Consider the following 21,489-nt stretch of genomic DNA (forward strand, 5'->3'; position numbering starts at 1 on the left):
TGCGAGGTACCGCCTTTGTATCTCTTATGGTTCAGTGGTTCAGGGGGGGGAAATAAATACCTTTAGAAATTTTCTTTGATTAGTTAACTAGCTAGTTAGTTAGTTACAGGAATACAATATCCCTTATATTATATAAATATAATACGTGAAAAGGCCTAGAGGAATGAAGAATGAAAGAAAGAAACAAGATACAAGAAATAAGAAAAATAAGAAACAAGAACAACCTCCAGACAATTCTCTTTCTTAACTGGCTGTGGCCTTCTCCCAACCCCCCCGTCTGCAATCCAACCAATTCGATATGCAACAATACCGGCATTAGTGCTGCATTCTATTGGTTTGGTGTGTACCCGGTGGGTGCTCGTCCTTTTTCGAGCAATAATAAATAACTGATGAAAGGGCTTCATCCCTTCCTATGCTATGGCTTTCTGGCAACGCCACATCCTCGCACAGAGCTGTCGTAATAATCGACAAATTATCTGGAAACAAGTGCCCGCTGATACCTCAATCCTCCATACAGAAAACACCTGATGTGGCCTGCATGACAACTAGTATCCTTCGCAATTCCCATATAGGAGGACAAAATGTCTTCAGTACTACTCCTCCCTTTTTCCATTGGTCGTTTTTTTTTTTTACACACCCTGGCTCTGTCTCCTCTCAGACAGCGGCTCACCACGCCACGCCATGGTGCCGACAACTTTCCGCCAGCTTCAACATTGTATGGACCCTTTGCGCTCTACGGACAGAGTAGAAGGCCATCAATCAATGGACACTCCGGCAATTATCCCGAAAACCTGGGCAAAGAGGAGAAGAAGCAATAGCGTGGCACCGAACACACACTGAGCTTGGCTTACTTGCAGCATGGCAGCTACAGTACATTATTAGCTGATGCAGGAAATACTTAAAAAGTAACTTAGTTGGCTCTGCGTGGGTTTCTGGAGTGCTCGAAATGAGTGCTCACAGTGCAGCTAGCTGTCTTGTCTATTCTTCCAAATTTCCACCCTTTTTTTTTTTTTTTTTTTTTTTTTTTTTTTTAATATTTTTTAACCTCTCTTTATTCCAAAAACAATGACAATAATGTGTAACTTACACGCGCGCACACACCTGGGAGTTGCTTTGTCTGTTCTGTTCCACAGAGCGTTGATGAAGATACAGAGCGTTGATGAAAAAAAAAAAAAAAAAAAAAAAAAAAAAAAAAGGAATTCAGAGGCTTCTGGTGGGCTCTTGCAGGTAGGTGCATTTGATCCCTACATTAGCTGCATTTGAAGCACGCAGGAATGGTTACAGATGAAGGTTCTTACCCGCATTTCTATATTTAGTCTTGACTGGAATACCTGGAAGAATGCCTTACTTGCAGTGCATGCATTTTGCTGTGGCTATTGAACATTGGTATACGGAGCATGGCACGCCATCATCATTGTCATCATCAAAGAGAACCAATAACAAAGTGTAACGAAACTTCTTTGCTGAACATGTTTTTCTAAACTAGTAGTTACTGTACTTTCAACCAAACAAAATATGAGACAAATAATAACAATAAACATCAAAAGTAAATACAAAACAATAGCATAGAAAATAATAATGGAAATTAACTGTCCCAGAATTTACAGAATTTAATTCGCCATCGCATGGCCCTTTTCCTCAACCAGCATGATATCAACTATATCGCATCGTAGCTCATCAAGTATGGAGTCAGCTTCAGTCTCGCAGATCCGGCCGTCGCGGCTAAATATCCCCACATCGAGCCCGTTATCTCGTATTGCGGCTTCCACGTCAATCCCGGGCTGCGGTAAAGCGTATGTATGGTTAACAAAGACAAATCTCCTAAAAATAGATAGGAAACACCCGTCTTTTTTTTCACGACGAGGTAATTTTGCCCTGGGTTTTGGGGGGCTTACCATAAAAATATCTGCATATGTGTCATTCGAGGCTGATTCCGGTACTGTTCGGTTGGAATCCGATCTTTCTCCAAGGCCATTATTCAGTAAGGTATTAGCACCGCTGTTGGAGTCAACGTTAACTGCTCCCCTTTCTTCCAACGGAACAATCCGAACTACCTCCTCTGCTGCAAGCTCTGCAGAACCACCGCCATCACCTCCATCAACTCCGTTCATTGTATCCGGCAACTTAATAAAATTCACAAAGGCATCCAGCTTCACCCCAGTCCAGTCCGCAATATTAATCAAGGACACGGACGAATGCTCCACGCGGCTTACTTCATGCAGGTCCCCCTGGATCCTTCGTGCGAGGTCAAAGATGGACTGTTGTTGGCCATTTGCATCTTGCTGGAGGGCAATGCGCAGGGGAACTATGTTTAGGGTAGGTGCGATTAGTTCGGGTAGGCCGTCCAGGGAGTGGGAGCGGTTTGCGAGGTAGATGCCGATGATGAGGTTGCTGGAGCCGTCTGCGTTCCCAGTATCAACTCTATTCTTGATTTTTGACCAGTGGATTTTGGCATAAATTGCCAAAAATATGGTCTGCACATTGACGCCGTACAACCGTCCGAGTTTCTCTAGTTTGTCAATGTCTTTCACAAGTGATTGGCGGTAGGTTTGCACCATATCTACGTTGATCGAGTGCTTGATTTTGGGAGAGGGCGGGTCTTTTTGTTTTTGCTGTTCGGAATTGACGAAAGGGGCAAGGTAGTTCGTCCAAAAGCTTTGTCGTTCATGTGGGCTGGAGTTTATATCCTGGTGGATGACTAGCTCTGAAATGTCCACTTTGGAAGCAATCCGGGGTTTGGCTCTGTGTTTCGGGCTGGCGCAGAGTTCTGCAAGCATATTCATCATTCGAGGTAGACTAACAGCATCGTACAGGGCATGATGGATATGAAGCATCAATATCGTTTTACCTAGTTGCTGTGAGGCATGTAATGTCACTGGTACTCGTTGGCCAGGTCGTGCTTCCATGATAGCACTGTTTTGGGCTTTCAGATCTTGCTGCCATATGATGGTGTTGTCCACATGCTTATGAACCACCTGGATATAGGGCAGAGTCCGTTCCCCTGTTGCTATAAATTGCGTGCGCAAGATTGGAAGTTCGCTAATTAAAGACGTCCAGGCTGCTGAGATGGTTTCCTTTGATACAGCCACATTTTCTACCTGGTAGAAGAAGCAGGGATAGAAAAGTTGCCTATTAGAATTCTCATAGACGTTCAGCATATATATCTGTCCAGAGGTGGCGGGAATAACTTTCTCGATATCCTGTGCATTAATCCCATGTGAGTGTAGAAGTGTTTTCGTATCCACTTCTTCCAATAACTTCGCTAGTATTTTGGCGTGGTCTTGCATGAGGGCTTCGTCTTGCTTTGACATTGCGAATTGAGCCATGTTAGGAACGGTACCAGCTCTCAGCATATCGCTTACGGAAAGTATGATGCCTTTCTTTTTCAACAGGGCTGCCACTTTAATGGCACTGATACTGTCCAAGCCAATATGGAAAAGCGTTGTATCTCTGCCAATTTCTTCTGCCGGGACACTAGAAAAAGAAGACAAGACAGCTCTAATCTCATTTTCTAGCGGAGAAAATGGCACGTCTGTTCGCGCAGCATCGTCAAGAGGCCTGTTGTCTTCATCGTTATCCTGCTCTTGGAATACAGGACATTGGCAGATCGATATGCCATCGTCGTTGAAGTCGATTGTCTCACTATCAGGCTGCCTGATAATGTTGTCGAATACAAAGTTGACCCTGTCTAGAAGCCTGAATACATCTGGCTCCCCTAGCACCGTGTCCTTACAAGCAACTCGCCACGCTATGGAATTATCAAGTGCTTCCATTTCAACACACACTGGGTACTCAACATCAGAGAAGCCACCAACGGACTCATATAGTCGCTCTTGCAAACTTCTGTCTCGAGGCGGTCTCTTCTGAAAAATGAAATGGTATCAAACAAATTCTTCCCCCCGAAGCCCGACACTTGCTTGGCAATTCGAAGTGGGATGTGCTGATGCTCAGAAATAGGGCCCATTGTTTCCTGGGCATATTTTAGCATGTCTGCCCGGCTCCCGTGCAAGATAATGCGGACAGCCACTGAATTCATCAGCGGGAACATTATTTGTTCCGCATTCGCATCTGGGATATCTCTTCCCGCTAACATAGTACCGAAAACGACATCGAGCCTTCCCAAATAGCCAGCGAGAACGAGCGCCCAGCAGGTTAACCCGAGATTTTGAAGGGTGACACCCTGGCTTTTGCAAAAAGAACTGACTTCTACGCGAGGAATATCTAGAACCTTCTCCATGCGATGAACCTTTGAATAATCACCTCCCGCATCTATCTGCTTCGGGAATGCAGTCAGACAAGCTCCACTGAGAGCTCCTCTCCAGAATTGCAAGCCCAGTTCACTAGTCGAGTTCAGAATGTGGCCTAGGGCTTTGTCACACGATCCTCTGATATTGAGGGGTCGACCAGAGTAACAAGTCGCTATATCCTCATTGAGAAGATCTAATGACCAGCCATCGTACATCGCATGGGGCATTGAAAGGATCAAGCGCCTTTCTCGTCCTGAGATTTCCGAGACTAATAGTTGGATCTTGAATAGCGGCTGTCTCGTGCCAAAGGTAGCAGCCGCTTTTTGCTTCTCGTCTTTTAATATAGTATCAATGGATCTACCGTTCGTGTTGATCACTCTCCAGTCAATTGGTACCCCAGGAGCATAGACAAATTGCGCGTAGGTAGATGGGAAGCTATGGTCAGAGACCTCAATGAACGAGGTTCGAAAGATAGCATTGGCATCAACAACCTGCTGCCAGGCCCCTTTGAGCTTATCGATGTCCACATCGTCCTTAATCTCGAGTATGTCATGATTAAAGTAGCGATTGAAGCTAGAGGAGACCATTTCAGCGACCATCGCTTCTTGAAGAGGAGTAGCTGGCCAGATGTGTTCGATTCCAGTTAGATCATATCCGTCATTTTCAAAGTAATTCCAAAGTTCGAGTTCCAGAGCTTCTATCGACGTCTGTGGTTTGACCACTCCGTTCAGCTCGTCTAATTCCATGTTACGCACAATGCTCTTAATGGTTTGGCCACGCATAATCGCAGTAACTGTTACTCTGATGCCAGCGTTTGCCAGGCGGGAAGACAGTTGTATGGCGTCAATACTATCTAAACCAACTTCGAAAATCGAAGTGGATTCCTGAATTGTGAGGGCTTCAACATTGGCAAGAGAGGCAATCTCTTCACGAAGCCGAGATGCCATAGCCGTCCACTCAAAAGGATGGAACGAGCCACTGGAGAGGGACTCGTTGATAGGAGGTTCAGTATTGTCAGCACCAGAACGAGTTACCATTTTGGAGTCCCTCGATTCATGTGCCGCAAGCTGGAGCTTGCTGGACGGATTATCCAGGAAGTTAGCTAGTATGTCACGGAATTGCAACGTTAACTGTTGTGTAGTTTCAGGCGTAAGAATATCAGTTTGTGTGACAAGAGTTACCGTCAGAGAGCCATTCTGGTTCCGTTGCACCTCAAGAGCCACTGGATAGTCAGGTTCAGCCTGCGAAGTTATCGATGACCACAGTGAGTGTGCCGAGCCACCTTTATCGGCGGGTTCCCGTTGAAACACAAAAAGATTGTCGAAGAGGGGTGTTCCAGATTTTCGCTGCATCCATTTCATAATATCTCTGATCGAAGTATGTTGATATTGGAGCGTGGAGACATAATATTCATGGCATGATTTCACCAAATCAGCCATGGAGGAGATATTGGAACATGGTATATTACAGGGAAGGGTATTGAACAGTGGTCCAATGATATCCTGGGTTTCTTTAAAATCGAGCGCCCTGCCTGACACAATGACGCCCACTGTCGGAATGAGCTTGAGATGGGCTTCAAGGACGCGAAGCCAGCAAGCTAAGAATACGGATTGCTCTAGTACATCGAGCTTTCGTCTTAAAGTCTCAAGTTGGGTTAATCCTCCGATTTCTAGTGTTGCAACCAATGGGCCATCTCCATGTGTGCCGCTTATAAATAGTAGGGGTTTTGGAGGACCCTTAAGATGTTGAAGCCAAAACTCTTTTGCTTTTGGTAGCTTGCATAACGGGCCCTGAGCCAGGCATTCAAGATATGGTGGCGTCTCTGGAGCGCTCGTTCGGTCATCATATGCTTGTGATACGATATTTAATAGAAGGGGCAAAGAGTTCCCATCGTATAATCCATGGAAAATGTTCAACGACATCCACCTCCTCCCTGGCCCTATGATGACACCAGCTTCCCAAACTCTCCCAGTGAGGTTTGCGGGCTGATCGCGCCATTCCTTGTATCGGCCGTTGGCAACTTTTTCAACTTCAATATCATCGACAGCGGTTAATTCAAACCACGGAAAATCATCTTCTTTGAGAACAGCCTGGGAATAGTGGCCAGCCGTTAATGCAAACTTCGTTCGGAGTATTTGTACAGTACGTTGAGCTTTAAGCCACGCATGTTTGAGGCGATCAACCTCAACGGCCGGCGCCAATTCGAAATTGAAGTTTGTAAAGTAGACCGGCCTCTGGGTTTCTATAAATCGATATATCATACCCTCTTGTAGCGGCGTACAAGGAGCCACTCCTTCGATGGATGCTAATGGAATCCCCAGTTCGCGGGCAACTAGCGCAAGATTCCTATGGGCGAATGCTGTAATCCGTTGTCTAGTTTTTCGATACAACGCCTTTTTGGTAATGTCACCGGCCGTGGTTCGTTTCAATGCATCAGTGAGTGCCACGATCGTAGAATCTGTTTAAGGTTAGTATTAAGAGCAAAATTAATAGGAGTATACATGGCTGTTGCAAAGATACTAACTTTTCATTAACAAAGACGGTTGAGCTTCCTTAAATCCCGAATCTCTCAAAAGTCTGGAAAATGAGATGGCGGAAATGGAATCTAATCCAAGTTCAAATATGCTTGACCACGGTGAGATCCCGGAGATCTCTATTCCAGTAATTTTAGATATCAGACCCATTATTGTATATACGTCCTTCGAGAGTGTCTGGGAATGGTTTCGAGTCTGCGAAGATAGGTGTTGCATCTCCTCCAATGTCATATCCTCATAGATTCCTTTAAGATGTCTCTGGTCTATTTTATTATTTGCATTTAAGGGGAAAGCGGTAACAGGAAGAATATGCGTCGGAACCATATAACCTGGGAGCATTTTATGGCATACTTGATTGACTACCGATAGAATTTTATTCATTAGAGGATCGAAGTCGATTCGTGCGGTCAATTTATCTGGCCCTCTCGACGTATTTGTGGTGAAGAATGACACAAGCTGCTCTCTAGACTGACTTGGGTGTTTTAGAACCATTGTAACGACTTCCTCCACTTCCTCTGCAGCACTGGAAATAACTTGGTTAATCTCCCTAATTTCAAGCCGTTGGCCACGGAGTTTGACCTGGTCATCAATTCGCCCAAGAAAGCAAAAGCTGCCATCAAAGAGAAGGCGCACTAGGTCTCCAGTGCGATAAATCCGCTCGCCCAATGCTCTCAAATATTGAAACTTTTCTTGCGTGAGTTGAGGTCGGTTAAGGTAGCCTCGCCCAACAAGGCCTCCTGATACGCAGAGCTCCCCTACTCCGCCCCGTAGAACTGGTATCGTGGTTCCTGGCTTGCACACAATGCTGCCGACATTGTCGAATTGTGGACCAATATTTGACGGCTTGCCATTTTGCGGCACTCGAGGGAGCATCGTGCAGCCGATAGTTACCTCCGTTGGCCCATATCCATTGTATATCACACCGTATTCACCCCAAGCTTCGAGAATTTCTTGTTTAAGCTGCTCTCCGCCAGTGATAAAAACGCCCCGACGGAGTGAGGGAACCTCGTCTGGGTCAAGCAAGCGTGCCAAACTGGGTGTCAAGTCAATATGCGTGATCTCAAGTTCCCGAATAGTGCCGGCCATGTCTGCAAACAAAGTGTCTCTGGGACATGATGTTACGCATATTCCAACGCTCCAACTCCAGTACTGTTCTAAAACGCTGACATCAAAATGGAACGCTGCAAATTGCAACCACCGAGATGTCTCATCCCAGTGGCCGTCGAATAGTCTTTGGAAAGCGAGCATTGCCTGTATAACGTTGTCATGCGTTATTTCGCAACCCTTCGGAGTGCCCGTCGTTCCGGACGTGTATAGGCAGTAGCAGCAGTCCTCTGCTTGTATCTCCTCTTCTAAAACTGGAGGCTGAGATCGAATCCCGTCCAATATCCCCAGGCGATCCAAAAATAAAACAGGTAAACCTTTCAGTTCATTTTCCTTCTCTGTCGTGGAAAGTAATAGTTTTGCGCCTGAATCGTCCAAAATGAACTTTTTCCGCGCCTCTGGAGCCCCAGGATCGAGAGCAACATACGCGCAGCCAATTTTCAGTATGGCCAATATCGCAAAATATGCCTCGGGGCATTTATCGAAACAAATCCCGATGAAATTTCCTGGGGACGCGCCGTTCCTTTGTAGTAACCTAGCGTATCGATTGCTGATGTCGTTGAACTCCTTGTATGTCCATATTCGCTTGACAAGTCCTTTCGTCCCACGAATTTTGGATGCGAACTCAAGAGCTATTTTTGAAGGAGATTCTAGAGCTTGTACTTCAACAAATTGATGCACCAGCTTAATGGGGGACGGAATTCTGGACTCCTTCGCTGCGATGGCTGATAGGAGATCCTTGCTCTCACCGCTTGGAAGGTGAGTACAGGCTGAATCGAGAGAGAAAAGAGTATGAATCAAAAGACAATCAAGCTGTCTCAAGAGAATTTCAGCTTGACGTTCTGGTAAAATATCGGTCTCAAATGTGAGCTGAAATTCAAGCCTCCCACCTCTAAGTATTAGTTCGACTGAGATTGGGTACTGAGCGTCACGTTAGCTTCAAAAATTGTAGCCTGTTGATAGGACAGGAGTAGACATTCTTACATTAGTTCTGGCATCTTCATCGTAAATTTTCCAGATATTGTTCTCAGCTGTCGACGAGTATTTTTGAAACACAAATATCGAATCGAAGAGCGATGATCCAGATCCTACCAACTGGTAAATCTTTGACAATGGGGTAAACTGATATTTTACCAATGATGCATCCAGCTCCATCACACGCTCTAGTAGGTCTCTATTAGTACCATCGATATTGTACGATGATGGAACGGTTGTTAGGCACGGAAACACAGCTCTCTGGGCTTCTTCGGAGGTATTTCGTCCAGATAACACAAGGCCAAACGTAACTCTGCTCTCCCCAGTGTAGGATGCCAATATTCGAGCCCAAGCAGCTTGTCCAGCAGCTTGAAGAGTGACACCAGCAGCTCTGCAACCCTCTTGTAAGGACTGGAGGGTTTTCGAGCACGGCTTAACCAACACATGCACCTCCTTTTCTTCATGCAGTGGGTTTAAGTCAGGGAACTTTGTGATACAGAGGTCCTTGCCAAATTCTTTCCAGAAGGTTTCACATTCCAAGTCTTTATGGGCCTTGTTACTTGCAGAAATAATATAATCCTGAACTGGTAAAATCGGAATCACTGGAGCTAGTAGCTCCCCCTTGAGTAATTTGGAAAGATCCGAAACAAGCAAATTTAGGGACTGGCCATCGTACAAGGAGTGAAGAGCCGAGAACTGTAATAATACATTCAATTGACATTGTTGTACCGATACATGCCACGGCGGCCGATGAAGATGTGAGAATGCATTCTTCAAGATTCGCTCTCTGTCCGACGATTTTTGACGCCCCTTAACCGTGAGGTCCTCTACTTCAGTCCATGGAAGCTCAAATGCCCCGCTTCGGTAAGTGATCATTGCGAAGGGAACCTCTTCATCATTAACGTGAGTAAAACCTGCCCTAAGTATTTCATGAATCTCTGTTAACGTAGTCCATGCTGCCTTGAGCGTCTGTGAATCAATGGGAATGGTTGATTCCAGGATTAAATGATTAAAATACAGGTCGCCCTCGGACTGTATAAACAGAGCCAACATTCCGGATTGTACAGGAGTACATGGACGAATTGACTCTACGCATTTTTCTGGTACGCCTATTTGCTGGGAAACAGTCGACCAATGGCGAGTTTGAAAAGACTTGAAGTCAAATGATAGAAGATTATCATCGCTAATATCCTTCTGTCGCGCAAAAAGGGAAGCAAGCTCGCCCACGGAAGGATTCTAACATCCCGTTAGTAAAATGGTCGAGGGAAAGAGAGATGAGATTGAAAATAAATCACCTCAAGAACGTCGTTCACAGTTATATCATATCCAAGAACTTTCAATCGAGCAGATATCTGCACAGCATTTATACTATCGAGTCCCAATTGGAATATGGTGGTGTGGTGTTTAATGTGTTTGTGTTCGATATTCGACAAACTCGATAGCACCTCCTGGACTTGTCGGATCTGGGGAGACTCTGCATCATAGCTTAAACGGTGTTCCTCATCCTCGACAGAGCCTGGCCTCTCAATCTCTTTTTCGGCCCGTGTTAGGCGTTGGCGTAATTCATGTACGAAGGACGGAAGGCCAGGACGAAGAATACTTGAATCCAGAGCTCTACCTGACGGGTAGAGGAGCATATTTTGAAGGGCTGCTGTGAAACCGCGAAGGATAACATTCATATCTTCTAAACAGAATTGGGCGTCATCGTAATAAAGAATTATCCTCAAAGTGTCAAGTTCGTTATTAGGAACAATTTCACAGACAAGGGGGAAGTCCATGTCTCCCTTTTCTTCAACCAGTTTCCATATTTTATCATTCAAAGGGCGAGGGCTCTTTTGTAAAAGAACTATCGTATCGAACAGTTGAGAATTGTTGTGACTGAATGTTGATTGTAGGCGGCGAAGAGATGTTAATTGATAGGGTATAACCGATGCATTATATTGTTGCAGATTCCTAGCAAGATCTACGTTCACTGTATTCGAGTTCACTTTAATTCGTATGGGAAGTGTATTGAAGCACGGGCCGACGATGCGCTCCGCCCCATCCACAGGGATGCTCCGGCAACTAAACACGTTTCCAAAACAGATATCAGGCTTTTGGGTATATGATAATAGCAGTTTCGACCATGCCGCTTGAACGGCAGTGAGAAGAGTTACCGAGACTCCTCTGCAAATTTCCATAACTTTATTAAGAGGGGTATCAAAATTACTCTCGACCGTGCGAAATACCCTTGACCTACTGCGAGTTGGGCGATGGCGTGGATCAAGGAGGTGAGACGGAGAAAAATTCGAGAGAAGTGGCCGCCAGAATCGGTCAGTTTCTTCTATATCCATTCCTACCATCTGCTCAAGATATAGATCAAAAGGAACGATGGAGGGCAAGCTAGCCCCAGACATAACGAGCTCGATTTGTTCCAGAAGCTGCGCCATAGCTTCGCCGTCGTATAGCGCATGGTGTATTAGGAACAGAAATAGGTAGTTTCCGCTTTCAGCGATTCGAAGCACCGTCAATGAATATGGCAGGATATTTCCTTCGCCTTGTATGAGTCTACGTTTTTGCTCTTCGATTTGGTCATCGAGTCCCTTAATTTTCGTGCTGATTTCATTCCAGGGCGGATCTATCGAATCCAAAACAATCTGCGCAAAAGTAAACCGAGAATGGTCTGTGGAAGCGAAATAGGAGCGAAGAATGTCGTGCCTCCGGACCATCGAGTCCCACGCATCCCTTAATTTTTTAACATCCTTAACCTCGAAAAGGAGATGATTGTAGTAAGCCGTGGAGTTTTCACTGCTTGTTTGCATGAGCATCGCTTCTTGTAAGGGTGTGCACGGCAATATCTTTCGAATCTGGCAGCCGAAACTTTCGACCTTCTTTCTAATTTGACCCACAAATACGTCAGAGAATAATGCCCGAACATTTGGCAAGCTTTTTTTCTTGGCTAGCTGAACGCTCTCCCCAATAATCCTGGACAGGCGATACACGGTGTTATATCTCATAATTACCGAAACATCTATCCGTCCCAAGCCACTTAGTTGAAGATGTTTTGACAGAGATATTGCTGAGATTGAATTTAAGCCTAGGCTGTAGAACGAAGTGTGAAGGGCGATATCTGTCTGTGGTGTCAAAGTAACTTTAGCCACAGCTTCCGCGATTCTTGTCTCGGCGTCTGAGAATTTGCGTTTATCACTGAAGGCTTCTGTCACGGAGGAGGACAAGTGTAAGGTCTCTGGATCTAATGTCCGGAAATGCTTTAGAAGCTCTGTTTTATCAATTTTTCCAGACGTCGTCATCGGTACAGCTCGGATCGGGATGAGCATGGACGGAATCATGTACTCTGGAAGTCTGGTACTAATGTGATCAAATAGTTTGAGAATTTTAGACCGATCCTTGAGAGCTGCACACTTCTCGCCAGGGTGCGCTGCCGGCACCCAGAAGCAGATTAACTGCTGCTGTTGATTTAGAGTATCCGCAATAATGAATGTTGTGCAGTCGTCAACTTCCCGATCCTCTAACAGGACACGATTAATTTCACCCAACTCGATGCGTTGACCCCGTAACTTAACTTGATCGTCTCTGCGGCCTGTAAATGATAGTGATCCGTCAGGAAGCATGCGTCCAAAATCACCAGATCTGTATACTTTTCCGTATTGAGGATGTTCAATAAATTTACTCCTTGTGAGATCTGGCATATTAAGATACCCGGACCCCTGTTCGACTGTGAGCAAGCATAATGAAACGGATTAAAGTAGAATAACTCACGACTTGATCGCCACCGAAGCAAAATTCACCAACAGCACCTCTAGGGAGCAATTGAAAATCTTTCTCTTCAGAAATCACGAAGGCGGAGGTGTTTTTGAACGGCGGTCCAATATTGTTTATAAAATCGGTTGGCTGGAGATTAGGACGAACAGTGCAAATGTTGGTGGTCTCACTCGGGCCGTAACCTGTTCAGAATACAAAATTAGCAACTCGCAATATATGCGAACGAAGCAGTTACGAAAAATAGGAAAGATAAATGTACCTTGGTAAACGCCACGGCTAGCCCACGACTTAAAGACCTTCTCAGTAATTGCCTCTCCAGCAGTAACTAAGAATTTGACTTTTGGAATATTGTCAGGGTTAAGCAGTGCTGCGACAGTTGGGGTGAGGCTAAGGTGGGTAACATCCATGGCCCGAATGGCCTGTTCCATATCTCGGAATAGCACATCGTTGATTGCAGAGCACAAAGTCAAGCCCCTGGTCAACGAATAAAATATCTCAAACACAGAAACTATGACTAGTCAGCACGGATAGATTGGTAGGTAGAAATTTCGCATCGACCAGTCACTAACCATCAAAAGCGTGGGAGCATGATTGGAGTAATTTCGATCCGGGTGGGTTTGGGTATATTTCTGATAGCATAGCTATATTGCTTTGCAAATTACGATGCGTAATAAGGACCCCCTTCGGCTTTCCTGTGCTCCCTGAGGTAAAAGTACAATAGGCCACTGACGAATCTGAAACGGGCACTTCGGGGCGCGTAGCTGGAAAGTCATCAAGTCTGATGGAATCGATAGCGATGAGTTTTGTGTCCTGCCGTTCTCCTAATTTGAGTGACAAAGGTGAATCAGTTATGCAAATCGAACATTTTGCCTCTTCTATAATTGTGTTAACGCGGTTCACTGGCGTCTGTGCAGTTATTGGAACGTAACCACAACCGGCTTTGATAACGGCTAGGATGGAAATATAAAGGTCGATGGATTTTTCCAGGAATATAGAAACGAGATTATTCGGTAACAGTCCACAGGATAGTAGGTAATTTGCCAGTTGGTTCGAGCGAACATCCATGCCACCAAAGGTCAGTCTCGTTATGCTTGTTGTGCCCAAAGAGGGGTCAAACGCGTCCAGGAATTCGATAGCCACTCTTTCTGGTTCCGACTTCGCCAATCCTTCTACCCCATCTGCTAGGCCTGGCAAGTCTGTCTGTTTCATATAATCAGCGTTCTCGATGGATAAAGTAGAACTAGGTAGGTGGCCGTTAACATCTCGCAAGAGAATCTCCGGAGAGCCGATAAAGATTGATGCAAGCTGCTCCACCTGGAGAAGAAATATATCAACCTGGCTGTCCGGAAGTATCGATTGTTGGAAATTGGCCCGCGCAGACACATATTCTCCTTTAACTTCCAGTTCAAGTGTCATGTTGAATTCTAAGAAATCCCTGGCTTGAACTTCCCGAACCAATTCGGAATTGGGGTGTTCCCCACTTAAGGTTTCTTGCCAAACGAATGCACTATCGAATAAAGCAATGCCAGGGTCAATTCCAGCAGCTTGTTTAATATCAATCAACGGTAAGAACCCATGTTTCAGGGAATTCCGATTTAGGTTGTGAATTGCCCCAATGAGGTCGCGTACGGTGCGCAACTGGTCCAAGTTAATCCTTAGAGGGTTTGTTGCCATACAAGGCCCAATAATGTCTTCAATATCGGCTATAGGAAGCGTGCGACCAGAAGCGACAGAACCAAAAACGATATCAGGCTCCCCGATGTACGCGCTAAGAATATAACCGAAGGCAGCTTGGAATATTGTCTGGCGGCTAACTCGAAGGTTTTGCACTGCAGTGTCAAGGTCCCTCACCTTTATCTCTAGGAGTCGTTCGACGGTTCTAAGGCCGATGGGGATGTCGGATGTATCCTGGAAATTTGGCCAGGAACTCGGCTTGATGCTTTCCATTTGCCCTTGCCAGTAGTTGATGGCATTCTCTCGATCTTCCGCGCTGATATGGTTTAAATGGTAGTCAGTAAGTAACCGATATTGTGGCCGCGGCTTTAACGTCAGCGAAGATAAAAGGGTCCCAATATCACTGAGAATGTGATCCCAGGACCATCCATCGTACAGGGCATGATGGATATGAACGAGCGCGCGGACTTGACCATCGATCTCTGCGAGATCAACGTGAAATGGACGCATTAAGGGAGATTCCATGTTGAAAGTGAAGTGGTGCCTCAATTCTGATACTTCCTGTACCTGATCTTCCTCCAATTTATTCCAGATCACTTGGACGTTGGGATGGCTAGGGTAACCAGTGGGGATAAAGCCAGACCTAAGTATCTCGTTCTGCAATCCGATCTCCTGGAAGGCGTTTTTAATATCAATTATCCGGATGCCTTCTTGGAATTGCAATTCGATCCAATTCATATATGCTTTCGGATCGCGCATGCTTTCGGAGAGAATGGCCATTTGCACAGGGCTGCAGGGAATCACTTCCACAAAATCTGCGAAATATCCCTTTAACTTGAGGTCATCGAAAGTTGCATCCATAACGACTTTCCAGTCACTTGACTCGAATTTCCCCGAGCTTGTCGCTAGAGATTTAGCATTGGATCCGCGAAACAGGGCCCCTATCCCTTGAATAGAGTCGGCTTCTAGAACTCCCAACACGTCGATGTTTATGCGGGCATTTCGCAAAACAGACGTTAGTTTAATTGCTTTAAGAGAGTCAAGGCCGGCTTGAGCTAGGCTATCTGATTTGCTGATGCTTAAATTTAAAATATCTTCGACACATGACGCTACTTTTTTCTGAACTTCACTATCGAACACCTTGGAGTTGGTGCGTTGCGAGTTTCTCCGCTCAAAATAGTCGCTTTCCAGAGCTGTCCTATCGACTTTCCCCGACGCAAGCCTGGGGAGGTGATCTAGGAGTTCGACATCGCCAGGTACCATAAATTTGGGCAACCACTTGCGACACATCTGGTGTATTTCATTTACCCCTGGAAAGGACTCGTTGACAGACACAAAAGCGACCAAAATACTTTCCAATATACCAACCACAACACTTCGAATGCCAGGAACTCTGCAGATGATCCGTTCGATTTCTCCAAGCTCAACGCGTTGTCCCCTAAGTTTCACTTGGCCGGTCGTGATTCTTCCTAGGCACTCCAATTCTCCAGATGGATTCAAACGGGCCATGTCACCAGTGCGGTATATCCTCCCATACTTTTCGGTCACCAAAAAGGCCTTCTTAGTTTCCTCATCACGATTTATATAACCTTCTGCAAGCTGAGGACCACCAACCGCAAGCTCGCCAATATGGCCAACCGGAAGAATATGAAGTTCATCTCTAGAATGGTAACCAGGAGACTCCGGGGAAATAATGAAAGAGGACACTGTCTGGAGTGGAACACCAATATTTCCAACCCGCGATTCAGCTAAGATCCTTGGAGCAAGAGTGCAATGAATCGCGGCTTCCGTTGGGCCATACATCGCATAAAGAATGCCGTCATTATCGGCTGAGGACCCGAATTCATCAACCACATGCCTGGTTAGCATCTCTCCGATCGTTAATAGTACCTTTAGACATGGAACAGCGGATCTTTTCTGGAGTAATTCCCCGGCGACGGTTGGGGTGAGCTCGGCTGCATCCACATCTAGTTCCGTTATAATTCGCGGCAGATCGCCTAGCATTAAATTCCGATCGCAACCAACAAGCGTCGCGCCACGAAACCAGGGAAAGAAGATCTCAAATATGGACACGTCAAAGGATGGGGAGGCAAACTGTAAGAATCTTCTGAAGGGCGGAATCCATTTGTCATGCGCGAGTAGTGATTGTGTAGCAGCACGATGTGAAACAGCAACGCCTTTAGGAAGACCTGTGGAGCCAGACGTGTATTCCAGATATGCAACGTCATCGGTCAGTATTTTAGGAGGTTGGAACTTTTCGATTTCGGCCGTGTTGATATCAGTATCTTCCGATATGATGATACGGATAGGTTTGTTAAGATGTGTCAATCTACCAGCCAATGGTCGTGTAGTAACTATGATGTCTGCGCAAACATCATTCGCGATAAAGTTGACTCGCTCTGGAGGGGCGTCCAGGCTGAGTGGGCATACTGCAGCCCCCACTTTCAATATAGCCAACCAGGCTATATAGAGATCGACGGATTGGGGTATAAGTACTGGAATTACTGGGTTTCGCTTGCGTGGGTCAGGGAGGGATTTCAGAATATCTGCCAGACGTAAGGACAACGCAGTTGAATGGAGATGAAGCAATTCGAATGACAGATTGCTCTTTGTCTTATCAGCGTTGAGGAAGTCTATCGCCGAGTTACTTCCATGTCCTTCGGATCGGACAAGATCATGAAGAAGCTGCGGTCCGGAAATAAGCTCGGGTGTCGGATTCAAGATGGAAAGCTCAGGGTTGTCATCAGCGGATTGCGAATCTTCTAGTTTAGAGTTGAGACGTTTACGAATAATTGATGTCAGTTGTCGACTAATCTGGGTTAGATAACGGGTACTCGTGCATCTTGTCGATATGACACGCCCACCGGATTGCTTGGGGTCGTATGTCACTACCAGATTGCAGCCGGACGGGGGTAACGATAACTGAAATCCCAGTTAGCTGATGGGATCTGGGTATAAAGAACGTGGAAGAACGATAATATCTTGCATTCGTAGTAAATATCCCTGTATAACTCCGCTCGCCTTGTACCCATCTATCTAGGTGGACAGTTTGGAAGGTTCCTGCATCCAGATCTGCCTTTATTGATTGGCCATCCAAACAAAACGTTGGGCATTCATGGCCAGTCACGGACTTAAGCAGGGAAGCCCATGAAAGAATAAGCACATCCACTGCCAATTGGCAGTTTCCAACGTTCCAGGAGATAGCTATGCTGCTTGGTACCTCTTCCTGGCCATAGTCAAGCGCAGGGAAGCTTGTATATCTCCCGTCTAACGTAGGATCCATGGCCTTGGAAAGGCAAGCACGCAGGATTTGTTGCTAGTAAGAAAAAAAAAACTATCAAACAACCCAGCTGGCCAAATATATCTCAAAGTAATATATGATTATACTCAGAGATAAACCATCAGCTCGCAAATCCTTGGCTAGCGCGGGGATTGTTTAAACGTCTTTAGACCGATATCTAGGGTAATCTTCCCCCCATTTCAAGGAAGTATGTCGATGTTTTTCACCGTAGACGGGGCCACCGTCTCTTGAAATAGAATATTCTCTTCGCGTATGTTATCTGGAAGAGGGGTTCCTACTGCATTTCGTTAGGCTCCACCGGAACATTGAAATAAGCTTGATGGATGGAACCGGCATCGTATGGAGAATTCTCTGGAATGTATCCACAAGCAGGATCAAAATTTAAGTCATAACATGGTGGTCCAAGGGGTCCACTTACTTGAATGTCTGGAAACTGTCCAGCGCCCGACAGAATGTCAATCAATGATTTGAACATGCAATGACTGTCGAAGGGCGAGATCATACCAACTCTTCGGTCAGGAGAGAGAGGGGTATCGTGCTGACAGCCTTCGTTCTATAGTTTGGCCTATATCCCAATAGGTGGATATTCCGCGCCATTCGCTGTCCCCGTGGTCAGTCGAGTTATGGTGGTTGTGGTGGTCGGGACGGATCTAATCTTATCTCCGACTGATCCGAAGCAGTGGCAACCATAACGTGCGTGGGGGTTGGCTTGCTCCTAAATCGCTTGGCGTTCAACAGGCCAGAACGACATTCACGCTGCATTTTGCATTTTCACTTTACATGAGGAAGAACAAGTAGACAGACTAAGCGCTGTGTAACATAGTATAGTATATATACATTCCAACCCGCTGAAGAGAATAAATCAATATGTAATGTATTAAGCAGCAAAGAAAACTGTCATTAATTGGAAAATTAATATGTCCCGCCAATCCGTCCAGACCACAAAGGGGTAGGTAACATCAAGTCATTTAAAAGGAACACGAAAAGAGATCAGCACCATCAAGTCTATACAGCATCTTCGGCAGCAACGCTCCGATACACCATACCGGAACCAGCCCTACTTCCCCCCGACCTCGTCATAAGTGGCATATCGAACATGCGAGCATAATTCACCGCCTCGCCACCTAACATTGCGCTCCCCGTATCTCTTTTGCCAAAATAAGGCTGACTATCGCACCAAAAATCTTTGCAATTCGTAACAACACCGCGTGAGAAAGGGTTCCTGTGTCGAGCCCCGCCCCGCCGATCAAGTCCATCCTGCGCCGTGGCTACGAAGGTATCCAGACCCAGCAGCGTCTTCCATTGGGATAGGCAGCCGTGGTCGTGGCGGTGTGGAAGCGGTCGGCGGTGTGATGGTATTGTAGTTGGTGGAATTGCTGGGTTAGGACCCTGGCTTGTCGTAGAGAGGCCGCCAATATCGGTCGAAGTAGTGCCGGTTGTAATGGCGGAGGTAATGGCTTGCGAAGCTGAGTTCGCATAGTCGAATGTGTGTCCCCGCAGATTTTCGTACGTGGTCTGATTGCGGGATATCTGGACAAGCTGGACGACACAGAGCATGCTCACCCATATGAGTTGGAGACTGGTCCACATCGTGAGGATGATTGTGAAGGTATCTCGGTTGAGGATATCGCAGAGTGTTGAGGAAAGGATGTTGCATTCAGCATCCGCAGGTACAGGAATTAAATCAATATCTGTGGCCTCGTGAGTAAATGCTTCTTCTTCGTGGACACCCTCCCCCTTTAACTTCGCTGAATATCAAGACTTACGAGCAATTACTAATTGTATATAGAAAACGATGCCAATTTCCATGCTAAAGATATACAGAATAAAGTGGCGCAAGTTATTTGCGCCAACGCAATTATCGATCCATGGGCAATGGCTATGTTTCCCCAGTAGGTTAGTCTAAAGTAAATTCACCCAAATAAAAAGAAAAGAAAAGAAAACTACTGACTGGTCATGCTTAGACACACAGCGCTTACACCGTCTGCAATGTTTGCTGCGTAACGGCTTTCTAGTCATGCAATATACACAGAAGTTGTCTTCGTCGAATTTCCAGAGCTCAAAAAGTTCTGCTATCGTGTCCCTCTGCTGATTTCTGCTTCCTAGTTTAGGGACAAAGCCTGGATCTTCGAACATTGCAAGACCATAGAAATACGTTGTCAGGCCGAAAAACACTGTGAAGAAGAAGTTCAAAAAAGGGCGTGAAGAATATGTATCTAGAGTGCAACATTAGCTATTCAACGTAATTCTCGAATTAAATGGGAAATATTCATTTGGGTCTTACTGGGTAGCACCTTCAAGGCCCAACGTGCTCCAACCCAAAATAGAGTTCCAGCAAAAACGCCTGATAAGAAGGGCTATATGTAATGGGTTAGAAGGCGAGTTCACAATGCAATTCAAACTCCTAGGAAGGGAGAAACGAGGAGGAGTATGGCCTTCTCCAGAAAAATGAGCATACCGTTCGTTGCAGGACTCTATACTCCGGGGGCCCAAGATTTGCAACCCGTTGTGCAACCCACTGCATGCCAAACACAATCCCTATGGTGACTGGGATACCAATATATATAGCCGTATTGCTGAGGGTAAAGATAGAAAAGAGAATGACAAGGAATGGCCAAAAGAAGAAAAACTTCGACGTGAACTGCTTTGTCCGTACAAAGTTCGCTAGCCCGAATGGCATCGCTCGAAGGTTGCCCTCTCGGTTGTAACCACATTCGTTGAGAGCCCGATACCACACGTTGAGCGTGTTCATTTCCCCCGCTACTACAGCGGGAGTCTTGCCATCTCGCGTCTCCGCAAAACGATCCGAGCCATACTCTATGATCTTTTGAACGCAGGCTGGAGAACCCTTAACCAATGCCCAGTGTAGTGGTGACAGCCCGCCTTCATCAACAGCGTTTACATTCGCTCCCCACCTTAGAAATAGGTCTACACAGGCCGGGAAACCCTTGTACGCCGCCCACATCAGCCCAGTGTGGCCTTGACGGTCCGGCACGTCAACGGGGATTTCTTGATGTAGGAGAAGGGCGAGGAGGAACGCATTTCCATCGATGGTGGCAAGATGTAGTATGTTATATCCTTGGATATCGGTCGATAGAGGGTCCGCGCCGTGTTGTAGTAATAGGTTCACGATGTAATAGTGGCAGCGCTGAGCTGCCCACATGGCCGCTGTAGCTACAGACTCGCCCCCTTTCGCATTCACGTCGGCGCCGGACTCGAGCAAGAACTTGCAAAGGGCATACTGATTGTTTATTGCCGCCCACTACACAAATAGCAGATTTGGTGCGTAAGCAAACTGATCCTCTTTTAACGAAGGCAGGGAAATTACTCGATTATCCACTTACATGTAAAGGCGTAATACCCTCTTCATCTGCATATCTGGCATTAAATTTCCCGCTTTCGAATAGCTTTTGTATGGCCCCTATTTCACCTAGTCGAGCCAGCTGCATTATATCCTCCTCGATGGGCAGTGATCGTTTGGATTTGCTAGTGTTTCCATCCTCCCGGTTGATATCCTTCAATTCTAGCTCATTTTCTCGCGTCGAGAGTTTTGGAGGAACAGCTGTCCCAGTCCCGGTTGTCAGAGACGTAGAGCTGGAATTTCTGTCTGTGGAGCTTTGAACATCACGAGATGTCGATGAGGAGGACATGGCTCAGCGCGGAGTAATTCAGGGCTGATATATTTATCTGGGTGGAAAATGCGCCGGGAGTGGAATATAGCGGTGTGTTGTACTTGTCCCTCAGTTGCGAAGTTCAATCATTTCGTCCTTCGGGGGAACGAGCGAAAAGGGAGGACTAAATTTCCGGATGGGTTTGGTTCTCCTGCATATTATTGTTGCGATGGAGCAAGATTATTTTTCCCAGGCTGGCATTCTGGGGTGGAGTATGGGGA

General features: G+C 46.0%; 2 protein-coding genes across 3 annotated transcripts; both read right to left on the minus strand.

Moving 5' to 3' along the window:
* Positions 1-1,011: 1,011 nt before the first annotated feature.
* BDCG_00257 lies at positions 1,012-18,236 on the minus strand. Of its 2 annotated transcripts, XM_045415777.1 has the most exons (11): positions 18,102-18,236; positions 18,016-18,030; positions 17,283-17,874; positions 13,192-17,218; positions 12,882-13,130; positions 12,620-12,804; positions 10,156-12,567; positions 8,870-10,096; positions 6,772-8,806; positions 1,896-6,705; positions 1,012-1,781 (listed from the first exon to the last, which is right to left on the minus strand). In XM_045415777.1, the coding sequence occupies exons 3-10, from the start codon at positions 17,577-17,579 to the stop codon at positions 3,749-3,751; spliced, it is 13,389 nt and encodes a 4,462-aa protein (XP_045279086.1). In that variant the 5' UTR covers positions 17,580-17,874; positions 18,016-18,030; positions 18,102-18,236; the 3' UTR covers positions 1,012-1,781; positions 1,896-3,748. The 2 variants fall into 2 exon arrangements, with proteins under 2 accessions (XP_045279086.1, XP_045279087.1); XM_045415778.1 differs by having other exon boundaries at positions 1,334-1,781; positions 17,283-17,871; positions 18,016-18,224.
* A 44-nt stretch (positions 18,237-18,280) lies between these two features.
* On the minus strand, positions 18,281-21,476 carry BDCG_00258 (palmitoyltransferase akr1). Its single transcript, XM_045415779.1, has 6 exons — positions 20,942-21,476; positions 20,056-20,859; positions 19,882-19,954; positions 19,549-19,813; positions 19,364-19,476; positions 18,281-19,288 (listed from the first exon to the last, which is right to left on the minus strand). The coding sequence occupies exons 1-6, from the start codon at positions 21,245-21,247 to the stop codon at positions 18,603-18,605; spliced, it is 2,247 nt and encodes a 748-aa protein (XP_045271644.1). The 5' UTR covers positions 21,248-21,476; the 3' UTR covers positions 18,281-18,602.
* Positions 21,477-21,489: the final 13 nt, after the last annotated feature.

Source organism: Blastomyces dermatitidis (genome assembly GCF_000003525.1).
Source record: "Blastomyces dermatitidis ER-3 genomic scaffold supercont1.1, whole genome shotgun sequence".
Lineage (NCBI taxonomy): Eukaryota > Fungi > Ascomycota > Eurotiomycetes > Onygenales > Ajellomycetaceae > Blastomyces > Blastomyces dermatitidis.